At 36.8% G+C, this 15000-nt stretch overlaps 1 protein-coding gene across 1 annotated transcript in view; it reads left to right on the top strand.

The window, feature by feature from the left end:
• Positions 1-5567: 5567 nt before the first annotated feature.
• The window catches only part of LOC144976418 (uncharacterized), a 49269-nt gene continuing 39836 nt past the window's right edge, over positions 5568-15000 (top strand). Inside the window, exons 1-2 of the mRNA XM_078920707.1 lie at positions 5568-5683; positions 14130-14202. Coding sequence (XP_078776833.1) covers positions 5663-5683; positions 14130-14202 — 94 coding nt within the window. The 5' untranslated portion in view covers positions 5568-5662. The remainder of the gene's footprint in view (positions 5684-14129; positions 14203-15000) is intronic.

Raw genomic sequence — 15000 nt, 5'->3', positions numbered from 1 at the left:
AAGGAAGCAGGCCTGTCCTGGAATACAGCCACAGCAAAAGCAGCCGATCGCAAAAAATGGAGAGGTCTGGTGGATGCCCTATGTGCCTCAAGGCCCGAAGAGGATTAAGTAAGTGACCGAGACTTTATGGACACCCTGACCCAGACTTGATATAAAGGGTGTCCATAAAGATATGAAGTGAGTAGAAAAGTGCCAGAAGACAATAGAGAATAAAAAAATTTTTCGCGGCGGTGGTGGGGTTTGAACCTGCGACCTTATTGGTACGACAACTCCGCCTGGCAGGTGAGAGCGTGGCTCTACCGTGTGAGCTATCCACGAACACAAAAATATTCGTTTCAAACCCAAAGTCATTTCTAGATCCCTCTCTCACCCACTTCTTGAGATCGCAAAAAAAATTTTTTTTATTCTCTATTGTCTTCTGGCACTTTTCTACTCACTTCATATCTTGTTGTTACCAACATAAGTGCCTGCTCCACTCACTTTTCTGAATTAAAAATTCACCCCATACACCGGAGCATACTCAATGTCTCAATCGTTTCTATGTTATATGTTTGTGATGAGAATATTGGCTATTAAGCTTAACTGCTGGTCAAAATTACTTCGCGATGGCGGTGAACGAATCGGCGATCTCAAGAAGTGGGTGAGAGAGGGATCTAGAAATGACTTTGGGTTTGAAACGAATATTTTTGTGTTCGTGGATAGCTCACACGGTAGAGCCACGCTCTCACCTGCCAGGCGGAGTTGTCGTACCAATAAGGTCGCAGGTTCAAACCCCACCACCGCCGCGAAAAAAATTTTTATTCTCTATTGTCTTCTGGCACTTTTCTACTCACTTCATATCTTGTTGTTACCAACATAAGTGCCTGCTCCACTCACTTTTCTAGGTGTCCATAAAGCCTCTTTTTAAAAATGAATCTTATTCAATTGGGATGTAAATGAATCGTACTTTAACAAAACGTGACCTCTGAAAGTATATTTATATTAATTATACACATAGTTATTGAACACATGTGTTGACAAATTATTATAACCAACAGTAACAGCGCAAGCCATCATATTTGTTTGTTTGTTGTTGTTTTTCAGGGGATGGGCGGGTCCTCGATTGTCAAAAATCGAGTAAAATATCGATTTTGAGATATTTTTTATTTTTGAAAAGTTTGAAACCTTTGCTATATGAAAATGTGTTTGTTGACTCTCAGATGGGTCAGTTTAGGTCCAAACTGACCTCTTGAAGTCCAAGGGGGTCAGTAAATATAATGTTACAGCCTGGCTTGACAGCGAAAAAGCCATATAAACATTGGGCCAATATGAGCATAAAACATCGATAATAATAGGGAAGTTTGGTATCGATAGTTTCGTCTATTTTTGGTCTATAGAGCAGTAAAGTTAGGTGCCCCAAACGTAAACAAAGGTCGAGACGCACGTGGCAAACCACATGTTCCTATCTTGACAGCTCACGTTCCAATGTAAATAATAGAAAAAAATAACCTTTAAAATTTGGCTGTTAGGTGGCAAAAGAAACACATATTCATAAATACTCGATCATGCATCAAATAATGTCTAGATATGGATATTTTATGGAACAAAAGGTAAAATTTTCTAAAATTTATCAAAAGTTACAGTCTATCTATTTTTAGACCAGAGCAAATTATTGCGCTGGTGTGAACAAAACGAGAATTATTCGGAGCCTGATTTTCATAATAATTTAGCCTTATATTATTATTTCTGCAACTGTTAGATTTTATGTAAACATATTTTCCATACTGAAAGTGTATTGCCTACAACTCAAACTACAAAATTGGGAGACCTATATTGTGCGTAAATTATTCCGGTCCCTGACGAAAATCACTAGCAACTTGTTATTGTTTACGTTTGGGGCATCAACTTTACTGTTCTATATGAAATGCCCACTGTCAAGGTCTTCGGTCTATCTATATTTAGTCAAGAGCCTTTCCAAAAACCCCTTCTCTGACCCAATTGTGAGGGTTGCCTCGATTGTAGTAAAATCGTGAGTAATTGTTGTGACCTTTGCCTTGCTAGCGCTGTTCTCATTGGCTGTTCAAAATAGTCGATGATAACATGACCTGATACTGCTTTCTGAGTGGTTAGCGGGCGAGTCAAAGTTCATGCTTTGACCTCAACTTCGCATGCGTCGCATGTAAACATTGTTATTCTGTGTGTGATTTTTCTTCCTCCCGGGGACATAAAAGTTTTGTTTTCAACTGCATTTTTCTTCACTTGTGAAAAGAAACGACACGCACGCAACAAGTATGCATAGAAAGACTCGAATTGTACGACTTGCAAAATCAGCAGCTCGAACAAGATGGGAACAGTAATATTATTGTGAATTCTTATAATTAGAATTTGTCACTCCTTCGTAACATGAAACAAAATGAAAAAGCTCTGAGGTCTCTAAATGAAATGAATGGAGTTACCGTCGAGCTAGACTGAGTATTGGTTGTAAACGAATGAGCGAGAGGTTTGTTATGCACTTGAGAACGATAGCGAGAGAGAGAGAGAGATAGAGAGAGAGAGAGAGAGAGAGAGAGAGAGAGAGAGAGAGAGAGAGAGCGCAAAATCCACTAACTGTGCTCAAAACGCTTTACAAAGGGTCCCTGACCGACAGCAACACGTAAAATGTAGAACAAGACATGACGCCTGTTAGGCGATATTACAATTTTTCCGACAGAGACAGCACTGTTGACGGCTAAGTACTCATTTTACACCCGAATACGGTGAGAGAACGGGAGTAAATAGTCTTTTCCAAGGACTCAACTATGCGCTGAACCAGGCTCGAAACCAGTACCTTCCGATCCGAAAGCGAGTGTCATACCACAAGACCATATAGCCGCTCATAGCTTAGATAGATAGATAGATAGATAGATAGATAGATAGATAGAGATGGAGAAAGAAAGAAAGAGAGAGAGAGAGAGAGAGAGAGTGTGTGTGTGTGTGTGTGTGTGTGTGTGTGTGTGTGTGTGTGTGTGTGTGTGAAGCCGAGAAAAGGCAAGGCAGGAACAGGAGGCTGAAGAGGGAGGGCCTGCATATCAAGCAGGGTCATTTTGACGCATGAAGCATGATCTTGTCTGTTTCCTGTCCTTGAAACTTTGAATGCGTTTTTCTCTGTTTGTGCATTTTCTACATATATTTTGCTACTCTTCCTTTATTTGTAAACATTTTTGCATGATTTTTCGCATGTACATACAGTATTACTAGCTTCATAAAACTGAGCATTTGTATTTCAGATTTATTTTATAAATTTTGCGCAAATGTGGGTCAAAAGTCCAAAAATGGGTCAATTTTTGATGTTTCAAAATTGATGAACTTTGAAAATCAATAAAAATAATACTATTGTAGATATTAGAAAACCGATGCTTAGCCCAAATGAATGGCTCAAATACTACTTGTATACCTATTTTCATGTCAATAACTTGTCATTTGGCGAAGCCTTAGCGTTTTGAAAACTACTTCATTATAGGGTATCAAATTTCAAAATGGCGGCGTTACCATGGTAACGAAAAACTGAAATTTAGGTTTTCAATTTTTTTCCCTCTAATTAGGATGTACATAACCTAAAATTACCACTAAAAGTCAGCTACTTATTACATTTTAGAATTTCGCCTTCAGGACCCGTCAATCCCCTTAAATTGAAGACCGTGTCATTGAAATATATTTAAAAGGTTTGTTGACAATCACATCCCACATTGAATATTATTATGTCATTAGACCATGCCAGTGTCTGTTTAAAACGCAATCACTGTAAAAATTATGTAAATAAAGTGTTACCAAGCGGAGCACGAACACGAAAATAACAAAACACATCAGTCGCTAAAATGTCCACATTATATTTCGTAAATCGAATACTCTTCAACAGTCGTAACGTCACTTCCTTCCTAATGACGCATGGTAACTTAGTAACACTGGCTCTAAACTATCGGGACAATGGCGGACGCCCGTATGAAATATTTCTCCGTCGAGCATAAAAGCGTATCCAGAGGGAAAAAAACACATAAATTTGATCATGTTTTGACTTTTACACAGTCTGATCACAAGGTATATGAAAAGTTCTAGCCAGCATGAGGAATAAAAAGTAATGATTTCTTTGTTTAGACCAAGATGGCCGCCGTTGCCGGGCGGCGTGACACCAGACTACTGAATCCAATTGGAGCATCTATTATATATAGAACGAAGATGAGGTCTTTCAGGTCTTTGTTATTAATTTTTGCCATCCATGTTTATGAGTAATTCTCACTAAACTGTATTAACCGGAGTATATCAGTCCCAGATAACTTTAAACATGCAATTGTAAAGCCTCTCATAAAATAGCAAAACCTCGATGTAAATGACCTTAGTAACTACCGTCCTGTCTCAAATCTACCATTTCTTTCTAAAATCCTTGAAAAAGTTGTACTCCGACGCCTTTTACAACATCTCCAAGAAAACAATTTATGGGGAAAATTTCAGTCAGCTTATCGTTCTGACCACAGCACAGAAACTGCTCTGTGGTTGCCCATAGAAAAGAGCACATATTACAAAGCAGCGTGTCTTGTTTATAAGTGTGTGTTTGACTGCTATAGCACCGGTATATCTAACAGATCACGTGGTCATGTGTAAATTTGAAAATTACACGTAAAGATCATGTAATGACCAAACGAAAATTTCGGAAAAAAGATCAAGAACAAAATTTGGTGATAGATCGTTTGCTTGTTTCGGCCCCAAGATTTGGAATGAACTACCACGTGGTCTGAGGGAGTGTAAGTCTTTAACTGCCTTTAAAAAGAATCTCAAGACACAGCTTTACTGAATTTGCTTTTATTGACTATATGAACCCTTGATTTGAATATGAATTCATTGCATTGCATTGTTTTTTGTTGTTTTTTTTTTGTTGTCTTTATTTCACTCAAAATTGATAATTTATATTGTAAAGTGCCCAGAGCTGGTGTTTTACACGAGAATGAGCGCAGTATAAATATGTATTATTATTATTATTATTATTATTATTATTATTATTATTATTATTATTATTATATATTATTATTATTATTATTATTATTATTATTATTATTATTATTATTATTATTATTATTATTATTATTATCATTATTATTATTATTATTATTATTATTATATACGTTCAAGGTTAAACACAGTTTTGTGTGTTGGTTCGTTACATCCCGGATGACAATGTTGTGAGCTTCTTACCCAAGCGCATTCTCTCTATATCTTTTCATTTCAACTTACTTTCTCTCTCTCTCTCTCTCTCTCTCTCTCTCTCTCTCTCTCTCTCTCTCTCTCTCTCTCCTCTCTCTCTCTCTCTCTCTCTCTCTCTCTCTTTCTCTTTCTATCTATCTCTTACACACACACACACGCACATAAACACACACACACACACACACAAGACAACACAAGCCGAACGTCTATGTTGCTACTCATACCACCTGCTAAAATAAATAAAAAAAGCAGACAGGTTTTTAAAATTCATACGAATGCTTTGTGTTATGCTTTGATTTATTATTCAATTTTTGTTTAGGTTTATATTTAGTCGTGTTTTGGCAATGTTTGTTTTTGGATGAGTGTGTAGCTACTTCTTTTTCAATAAAATGGCGTGTCTGAGCTTTGAAATCAGTTTTGCATTCAAGGGCTGGCCAAGGGAAGTATCAAAATGAAGCTCGTTTTTGTCCTAGTAAGTTTTAGTCTTTCCTATTGATACTTCTCTGATATTTCAGAAATAATAATATTTGTTACAGTGAATGACATAATCAGTCGGATAACCAAGTTCAGTTCTTATCATAAATAATTAAATCAACCCTATTTGTACATCTTTGGGAAATATCTAAGCTTAATTTCACTTCTACATATTATTTTACAGCTAGTCAAGTTGAAAAAAGTATGAAATTTGAGAAAAGTTGCTGGATACCTTTCCCATACATCTGACCTTAACTTCATGAGAAATCACCCGATTCAGTTCAAATAAAAATTAAAATGCTCTGGGGAGCATATTCTTTCAGAAAATGCATAGCATTGCAAATCCAAAATGTTCACCTCCGACTGATTTTGTCATGCACTGACATATAGATCTATAAAGGTGTTTCAGGTGTTATTACATTACATATAGATCAGTTGGTTTAATAGTGTTCTCGTTATACAACGAAATTCTCATGTGTTTTCTCTATTGGATTATAGTAATTATTGATATCGTCTTGATCTTGATGGTGTAAATTATAGATAGAATGAAGTTGACGTCACTCGGGTCTTTGTTATTGTTTTTTTTGTCATCCACGTTTATGAGTAATTCTCACTCAACTGCATTATCCAGACTATAAAAGTTCAAGGTTTCACAAAATTTTGTGTGTTGGTCCGTTATACTTCCGGATGGCAATTTGTGAGTTTCTTAGCCAAGCGCACACTATCTATAATATAATTGTTCGGCTATGTAGTCGGTGAGAGAAGGCACTAATAATTAATGTCCTGAGTTTGGTACGAATTTTTTTTGGATTTGTGGATAGCTCATACGGTAGAGTCACGCTCTCACCGGCCAGGCGGGAGTTGTCGTACCAATAAGGTCGCAGGTTCAAACCCCATCACCGCCGCAAAAATTTGTTATTCTCTATTGTCTTCTGGCACTTTTCTACTCACTTCATCTCTTGTTGTTATCAACATAAGTGCCTGCTCCGCCCACTTTTCTGAATTAAAAATTCACCCCATTCACCGGAGCATACTCAATGTTCTAATTGTTTCTATGTTATATGTTTGTGTTGTGAATATTGGCTATTAAGCTTAACTGCTGGCCAGGTAACTTTGCGATGGCTGTGTGTGTGTACCCGCTACCTCCAGTAGTCGGTGAGAGAAGGCACTAATAATGAATGACCTGAGTTTGATACGAATCTTTTTGGATTCGTGGATAGCTCATACGGTAGAGTCACGCTCTCACCGGCCAGGCGGAGTTGTCGTACCAATAAGGTCGCAGGTTCACACCCCATCACCGCCGCAAAATTTTAAAATTCTCTATTGTCTTATGGCACTTTTCTACTCACTTCATCTCTTGTTGCTATGTGGTCTTGTGGTATGACACTCGCTTTCGGATCGGAAGGTCCTGGGTTCGAGCTTCGTTCAGCGCATGGTTGAGTCCTTGGAAAAAGCTCTTTAATCGCATTCTCTCACCGTACTCAGGTGTAAAATGAGTACTTGGCCGCCCATAGCGTTGTCTCTGTCCGAAAAAATTGTAATATCGCCTAACAGGCGTCATGTCCCGTCCTACAAATGTAATGTTGCTCTTGTTCAGGGACCCTTTGTAAAGCGCTATGAGCACCTTTAGTGGATATTGCGCTATATAAAAGCTCAATTTGTTTAAAATTTTAATTTATTGTGATGTTGAACTTAAATCATTATCGAATTCGTAAAGACATCGATTTGTCAATATTGTATCGTAGGTTTGATAAAATCAGTTTTTCATCCTTCGTGAACAAAGTTTTCGTTCAAACAAACGGAGAGCAAAGTTCACTGTGCTATTCTTGGAACTTTATAGATAGTATGCGCTTGGCTAAGAAGCTCACAGCATTGCCATCCGGAAGTAAAAGGGACCAAAACACAAAACTCTGTGTAACCATGTACTTTTATAGTCTGGATAATACAGTTTAGTAAGAATTACTCATAAACGTGGATGGCAAAAACAAAAACATAAAAATACGTTGTTACCCAGTTTTATATATTATGAAATGTTTTCGTCCAAACGGAGAGTCGGGAGCTACTGTTCTTGTTTGTTTGTTTTTAAAACCAGAACTGTCAATGGTCATGATCTATATTACATTTCCATGTGCTCGAGGTCATTGGTCACATGGAATATGTGACCCTACGCCTCGAAGCGGTATTAAGTCGGGATTTGGAAAACGAAGAAAACCGGTTTTAAAGTGGGAATGGTCAAAGTTATCAAATTTCAGTTTTTGGTTGTTTCAGAAACTACAATCATTTTTCTACATGAAAACATAATAATTCAACATAAATTTTGAGGATAAGTTATGTAAAATTAAAGTTTAAAAAAGCAACTATCAATGACACATTCAAAACGAGAGTTGACTTTCTCTCAGAGAGCAACCATTTTCAAAGCTTTGTAATCTTCAATATTTTCCTCCACCAATACCATGTAAGATACCACAGCAAAGGGCGTGTCTTTATCTATCTCAGAGAAAGCATGAGTGTTTCCACAATTTCATGGTTCAACCAATAATGAACTTTAAAAACTGTAAACAAGTCTAGGGTTTTCCCTGACAACTTTACAAATGATTGATTCTGATTGGTCAACGCTCATCACATGCGCCTGTTGGCCATTAAAATGACCGGGCAAGGTGTCATGACGTCAGCGTGCGTGTGTTACATATGTGTGTGTTTGTGCATTTTGATACACACCGTGCTATTTCTTTGTCTAGCTGCATTGGTTAATGATCGAGGTGAGGGTCCTTTGTCCCTCTTTCTTTATTCATGAAATTATAGAACATGCTAAGACTTTAATTGGGTGAGGTTCCTGACCTCCCATAGTGGGCAGGGAGGTATTTACTGTCTTCTATCCCCTATATCTGTTTTCCAACGAGCTTTCTGTCTTTGTCTTGGAATGTGATGACTTGATTTTGTCATGGCCCTTACCGGATGCCCTTGGTGAGAGGGGAAACAGTCAAATTTATCGTTAGTTTTGGGAGATGATATTTGTTCCTTGTAAATCATCTCTCTGTTATGTAATGTATTATGTTTTGTTTACATAATATCATAATATGATTTTTAAACTTTTGAGTGTATATTCCTCTTCGTGGGGACCTGTGCTTGTGACTGGATAAGACTTTAATGTGATCTCAAACTAAGTACTTCGATATTTTGCTCTTGGAATCTACATCTGTTCCCTATTTGATCCAATTCTCCTTTGTCTTACTTTTTCTTGGATGCTTTAACTGTTATTCTAGAACTTATTACTATCCCATTTTCTTCCTTTTTACTGGCGCTGAAATGACCTTAATGTGTTGCAATCGCCGTAAAACCCTTTATAAAATAAAAACATAAGACTTTGATTGGACAACAGTTGTCTAATCTTACACTTTCAGAGATTGTTGTATGATAAACATTTAATCTTAAGTACAAAAGCAGAATAGTAAATAGAGCCTTCAATAATCAATAAACTGCCGATGGAAATACGTGTAACTAAAAAATGAAAAAAGTTAAATGTATGGATAGACAAACAGAAAGCGAGACAGACCTATTAATAGATAAATAGATGGTTAGAAGGTAGATAGATAGATAGATAGATAGATAGATAGATAGATAGATAGATAGATAGATAGATAGATAGATAGATAGATAGATAGATAGATAGATAGATAGATAAATAGATAGATAGATAGATGAAATGGAGAGAGGGACAACAAGAGAGAGAGAGAGAGAGAGAGAGGGGGGAGAGAGAGAGAGAGAGGGGGGGGGGAGAGAGAGAGAAGGAGAGAGATGTTTGTTTTGTCGTGCTTTCTTTGTATACTGAAAGAAGGGGGTGTAGTCTTTTTAGACAATCGACAATGTGGGTGAACGCTAAGAAACCCCTAAGAGATTCAATAACATGTTTTCATGTAAGTCATTACACAATAAGTCCCAATCCCTCCTCCTCAAGCTGTTATCTGACTCATAATGGAAACAATGCAATGAATAATTTGACCAGCCATTTCTTTAATTGCAATCTCATTGGTCACTTTGTTTCCAGTTGATTGACTATGACTTACTTTGAAACAAATAAATGCTTTCTTAAACTACAATTCTTTGCTCCGCCTCCATCCCTTTCTTCATGTCTACCTCACTCTATCCGTCTCCCTTTTGTTTCTTTCACACACACACACACACACACACACACACACACACACACAAACAGTTTTACAGTCAGGCTTCAATCTTTACTGTACTTCCCTCCCGCCCTAATGCACAAGCAGTCTCTCTCTCCTCCCCCTCTCACTCCTCTTTTTCTTTATCTCTCTCTCTCTCTCTCTCACTCTCTCTCACATGTGTGTGTATGTGTGTGTATGTGTGTGTGTGTGTATATTTTACTCTCATTCTATCTCTTCCTCTCTCATCCTGTTTCTTGATATTTCTTTCCCTGCCCACCCAGCTTCACATAGTTTCAAAACCGTACTTTGAAATTATAAACCCTTCTCTAACTTTTGTCATTATGAAATCGTATTTCCTCTAATAAATAAGACAAAATGTCACATTAATTTTTTTTATTTCATTGATTCTTTATTTAAATATCAAAAACTCTTCAAACAGTGAGCAATGTCATAAAATTGTCGGCATTCTTTTATTTTTTTATTTTTTTTTATTTATTTTTATTTTTTTTGGTGTTTTATTTATTTTAAGGACATCTTACATAATAATGAATAACTACAGAAATAGTGATTGGATTATTTCAAACATTTGTATGTACATTATCAAATGTATATTCTAAGCCCATGCCATATTCAGTGATGCCAAAAGTCCGGATTCACCGGAAAAAAATCCGGTCTGGAGCAAAAAATTTAGAGTTCCGGGCAACTTCCGTCAAATTCCGGTTAGGTTAAAATGTTCCAAGGATACCCCCCCCCCCCTTTCCAGTCACTACTAATACAACCACCACCACCACATCATCTTCATTACCACTACTACTACAACCACCACCACCACCACCACCACATCATCATCATCATCATCATCATCATCATCATCATCATCATCATCATCATCATCACCACTGCTACTACTACAACCACAACCTCCATCACCACCACATCATCATCACTATAACTATAACCATCACTACCACTACTACTACAACCACCAACACCACATCATCATTCCACTATAACAACAATCATCACCACCACATCATCATCACTACCACTACTACTACAACCACCACCATCACTACCACTACTACTACAACCACCACCACATCAACTTCAATACCACTACTACTACAACCACCACCATCACCACATCATCATCACTACCTCTCCTACTACAACCACCACCACATCATCATCATCATCATCATCACTACTGCCAGTACTTCAACTACAACCACCATCACCACCACATCATCATCACTACTACTACAACCATCACTACCACTACTACTACAACCACACCACCTTCCCTACCACCACTACTACAACCACAACATCACCATCCCTACCACCACTACTACAACAACAATCCCATCACCGTCCCCGCCACTACTGCAACAATCACCTCATCGCCATCCCTACCACCACTATTACAACAACTACCACATCATCATCTATGCCACCACAACTACAACCACCATTACATCATCATCTCTGCTACCACCATCACATTACCATCAACGCCACCAACTACTGCAACCAGTGTTGCAAGCGCCGTAACAACCCCTCAAACAAATTTAGCTAAAATATCTCTCTCTCTCTCTCTCTCTCTCTCTCTCTCTCTCTCTCTCTCTCTCTCTCTCTCTCTCTCTCTCTCTCTCTCTCTCTCTATCTATCTATCTCTCTCAAACAAACACACAGACACACACACGCATTACAACCACCACCACCACATTTTCATCACGACCACTACTACTACAACCACCACCACCACCACATCATCACTACCACTACTACTACAACCACCACCACCACCACATCATCATCACTACAACTACTACTACAACCACCATCACCACATCATCATTAGACGCACAAATAAGAAAAGCAACGTTTTAACAATAATTGTCAATGGGAAGAGAATAATGACATTGTTTGGAGATGATCAACTTCGATTGAAAATGATAGTGTGCTTTCAGGAACAATTAAAAAAAAAAATTTAAGAAGTAAACAACATTACTCTTGAAATGCGAATTGAATATGAGCAACTCACCCACTCACTCATCACTTATCCACTCACTCACTCACTCACTCACTCACTCACTCACTCACTCACTCCATCCTTCCTGCGCCGTCGGGTGCTTGAGGCAACAGCAAGTGATAGCCTATGTTCTCGGTCTTAAAATAAAGAGCTGAACAAGTGTTTATGAAAGGTGCCAGACAAAGCAAGAAATAAAAATAGAAGAAAAAAAAACCCAATCTACCTCGATTACCGGTAATCAGAAGGTCGGAGGTTCGATCCCTAGTCGAGGTAGACTGATTTTTTGGGATGTTTTTTTTTTTTCTTGTATTTTACTTTCTTGCTTTGTCTGGCACCTTTCATACACACTTGTTCCGATTTTTATCTTACACTGATGCCTGCTCGTTAATTTCTTAATTTGATATTCTCGGTCTTTCACTGCATATGTATTTTTTCAGAGTACGGCATTTAACCATTTCGTTATTTATAACCATCCTATTTTAATCCATTTTTGGTTTGGTCCTTTTTGTTAGAACGGACACATAGCGAATCTTTAATAAGCCCGATACCCGCTTGACGCTAATAAAAATGACCTGGCTGTCAACAGCGTTGCCTCTGTCTGATAAAAATATGTAATATCGCCTTAGGCTGACGGGCCATAGAACTACACTCTGTATGTTACACGCTTTAAACGTGTATATAAAAGTGAAACCTCGTTGTCTCTCTTATGCGGGGCCATACAACTCACTACACGCTACACGGGTCTCGCTACATGCTACACGCGTGTAGAAAGAAATGGACCTGCTCACTGTTTTTTGTTACACGTCTAGTTCTAGATCGGCGAACATGGATGACTACAAGGAAAAATTGATTGAAATGGTAAGGGCAAGGCCCCATCTCTGGGATCTGGGAAGAGTTCTTCATCAGGATTCTCAAGAAGATGACGGAATGTACACTGGAACTCGCCTTGTGATTCTCTGAGAAGGAAATGTTCTCGGCACCATATTATGCTTTGTCTCTTTCGTTTTCTTCTCCTTCGTAACAAAAGCAAAATCAGAACATCTTCTTCGTCGAAAGAATTCATCTTCGGAGAAAACAAAACAAAATCCCCCTGTCTCTGGCAAAATATGAAGCATATAGCATGATAGAGTAAAGTTATATAGCCCTGGGTATGAAACGTGTAGCGTGTAGCGTGTAGTTCTATGGCCCGTCAGCCTGACAGGCGTCATGTCTCGTTCTTCATGTTACGTGAGACTGTTGGTCAGGGACCATTTATTGTTACTCCTCCTTCGACCACTTTTACCTACCAACACATCACTGACATTTTAAAATCAATATTTACGAGTTCATCACTCATTAATTTGCTACTGTCGAATGTGTTCACTTGCATCGACATTGTATCTTATTTTAAAATGTAACCGTAGTACGCTTTTATTCTTAAACAAACAACCGTCCCGTGAGTGTCTGTCCGTAGTTCTCGGTCTTATGATGAATCTTAACTACGCCACTACCACATCATCTAATTCATCTGTGGTGTTTCAATCATCCTGTTTTGTTGATAAAGGGGAAACCCGAAACGTTTATTTGATATGTTTTTGTAATTAAATTGAAGCTTACATTCAACTTCACGTTATTATTTATTTCTTCGAGCTTCGAGCAGCAACATATACACTAATGATACAAAGGCATAGGTGTCAATCTGCCCTTGTTGTTTTCGACCGGTGACGACTCAATGTGCCAACTATCATGCACAATAATCAAACACGGCACGCGCAGTCTAAGCAAACAATCGAATGTATCACAACTTGTTCTCGCCTTCCTCATTAATTATTCTTATTTTTTTCTTCCGAAGATGATATAGATGTTGTTGTTGGTTATGATGATGATGATGATGATGATGATGATGATGATGATGATGATGATGTTGATGATGATGATGATGATGATGATGATGATGATGATGATGATGATGATATGTTATGAATGATATGATGATGATGATGATGATGATGATGATGATGATGATGATGATTGAGATGAGATATGGATGATGATGATGATGAGATGATGATGATGATGATGAATGATGATGATGATGAGATGATGATGATGATATGATGATGATGATGATGATGTGATGATGATGATGATGATGAGATGATGATGATGAGATGATGATGATGATGATGATGATGATGATGATGATGATGATGATGATGATGATGATTAATAATTTAATTTCATTTATAATTTTACTCAAGATAAAGTGCTGCACCTCTCTCGTTGACGATGATTCTGTACTATATACAAATGTAAAGACAATTTATGCTCACAACAAATGTAAGTTTGAAACTTTCTTCAGTGCTTTCCTAAGAAAAAAAAGTACAAACGAATCACTCTATAAAAATGCAATGTAACAAAACAAAACAAAAATGAAACAACCAAAAAAACAAACAAACAACAATAAACACAACCAACCCCCCCACAAAAAAACAACAAAAACAACAAAACAAAACAAAACAAAACAAAAAAAAAAACAAAAAGCAAGCACTGCTGTAAAATTAATTAATTTTTTATTACCTATTATCTTAATATTATCATTATTATTATTATTTTTTTATTATTATTATTATTATTATTATTATTATTATTATTATTATTATTATTATTATTATTATTATTATTATTATTATTATTATTATTATTATATTATTATTATTATTATTATTATTATTATTATATTATTATTATATTATTATTATTATTATTATTATTATTATTATTATTATTATTATTATTATTATTATTATTATTATTATTATTATTATCAATATTAAAAGAAATTGGGGGTTTATTTGTAGAGAAGAGACTCTACAAATTTCAGGTGATTTTTTAAATGTTATTTTGTTAATGATATGTGTTAGACATGAAGTTATAATGAAACTAGAAAAGCGATCTTTTTTTTCGAATTTTAATTCTTGCTTCAAAATTGTGTTGTTTTTTCTCTGTTCTTTTCTGATTTTACTCTAAACGCAACTGAAACCAGCGGATCAGTTCATGGTGTTGATAATTGCTTAGACATCAATTCAAAAATAACCCCAAAACACATGTAGAATTTTCTAAATGTTTTGGACAGAC

Source organism: Berghia stephanieae, chromosome 7 (genome assembly GCF_034508935.2).
Source record: "Berghia stephanieae isolate SIO BIC M18660-M18661 chromosome 7, UCSD_Bste_1.3, whole genome shotgun sequence".
In the NCBI taxonomy this organism is placed as follows: Eukaryota; Metazoa; Mollusca; class Gastropoda; order Nudibranchia; family Aeolidiidae; genus Berghia; species Berghia stephanieae.
The sequence above is the reverse complement of the archived record's forward strand: the minus strand, read 5'-3'. Positions and strand labels throughout refer to the sequence as shown.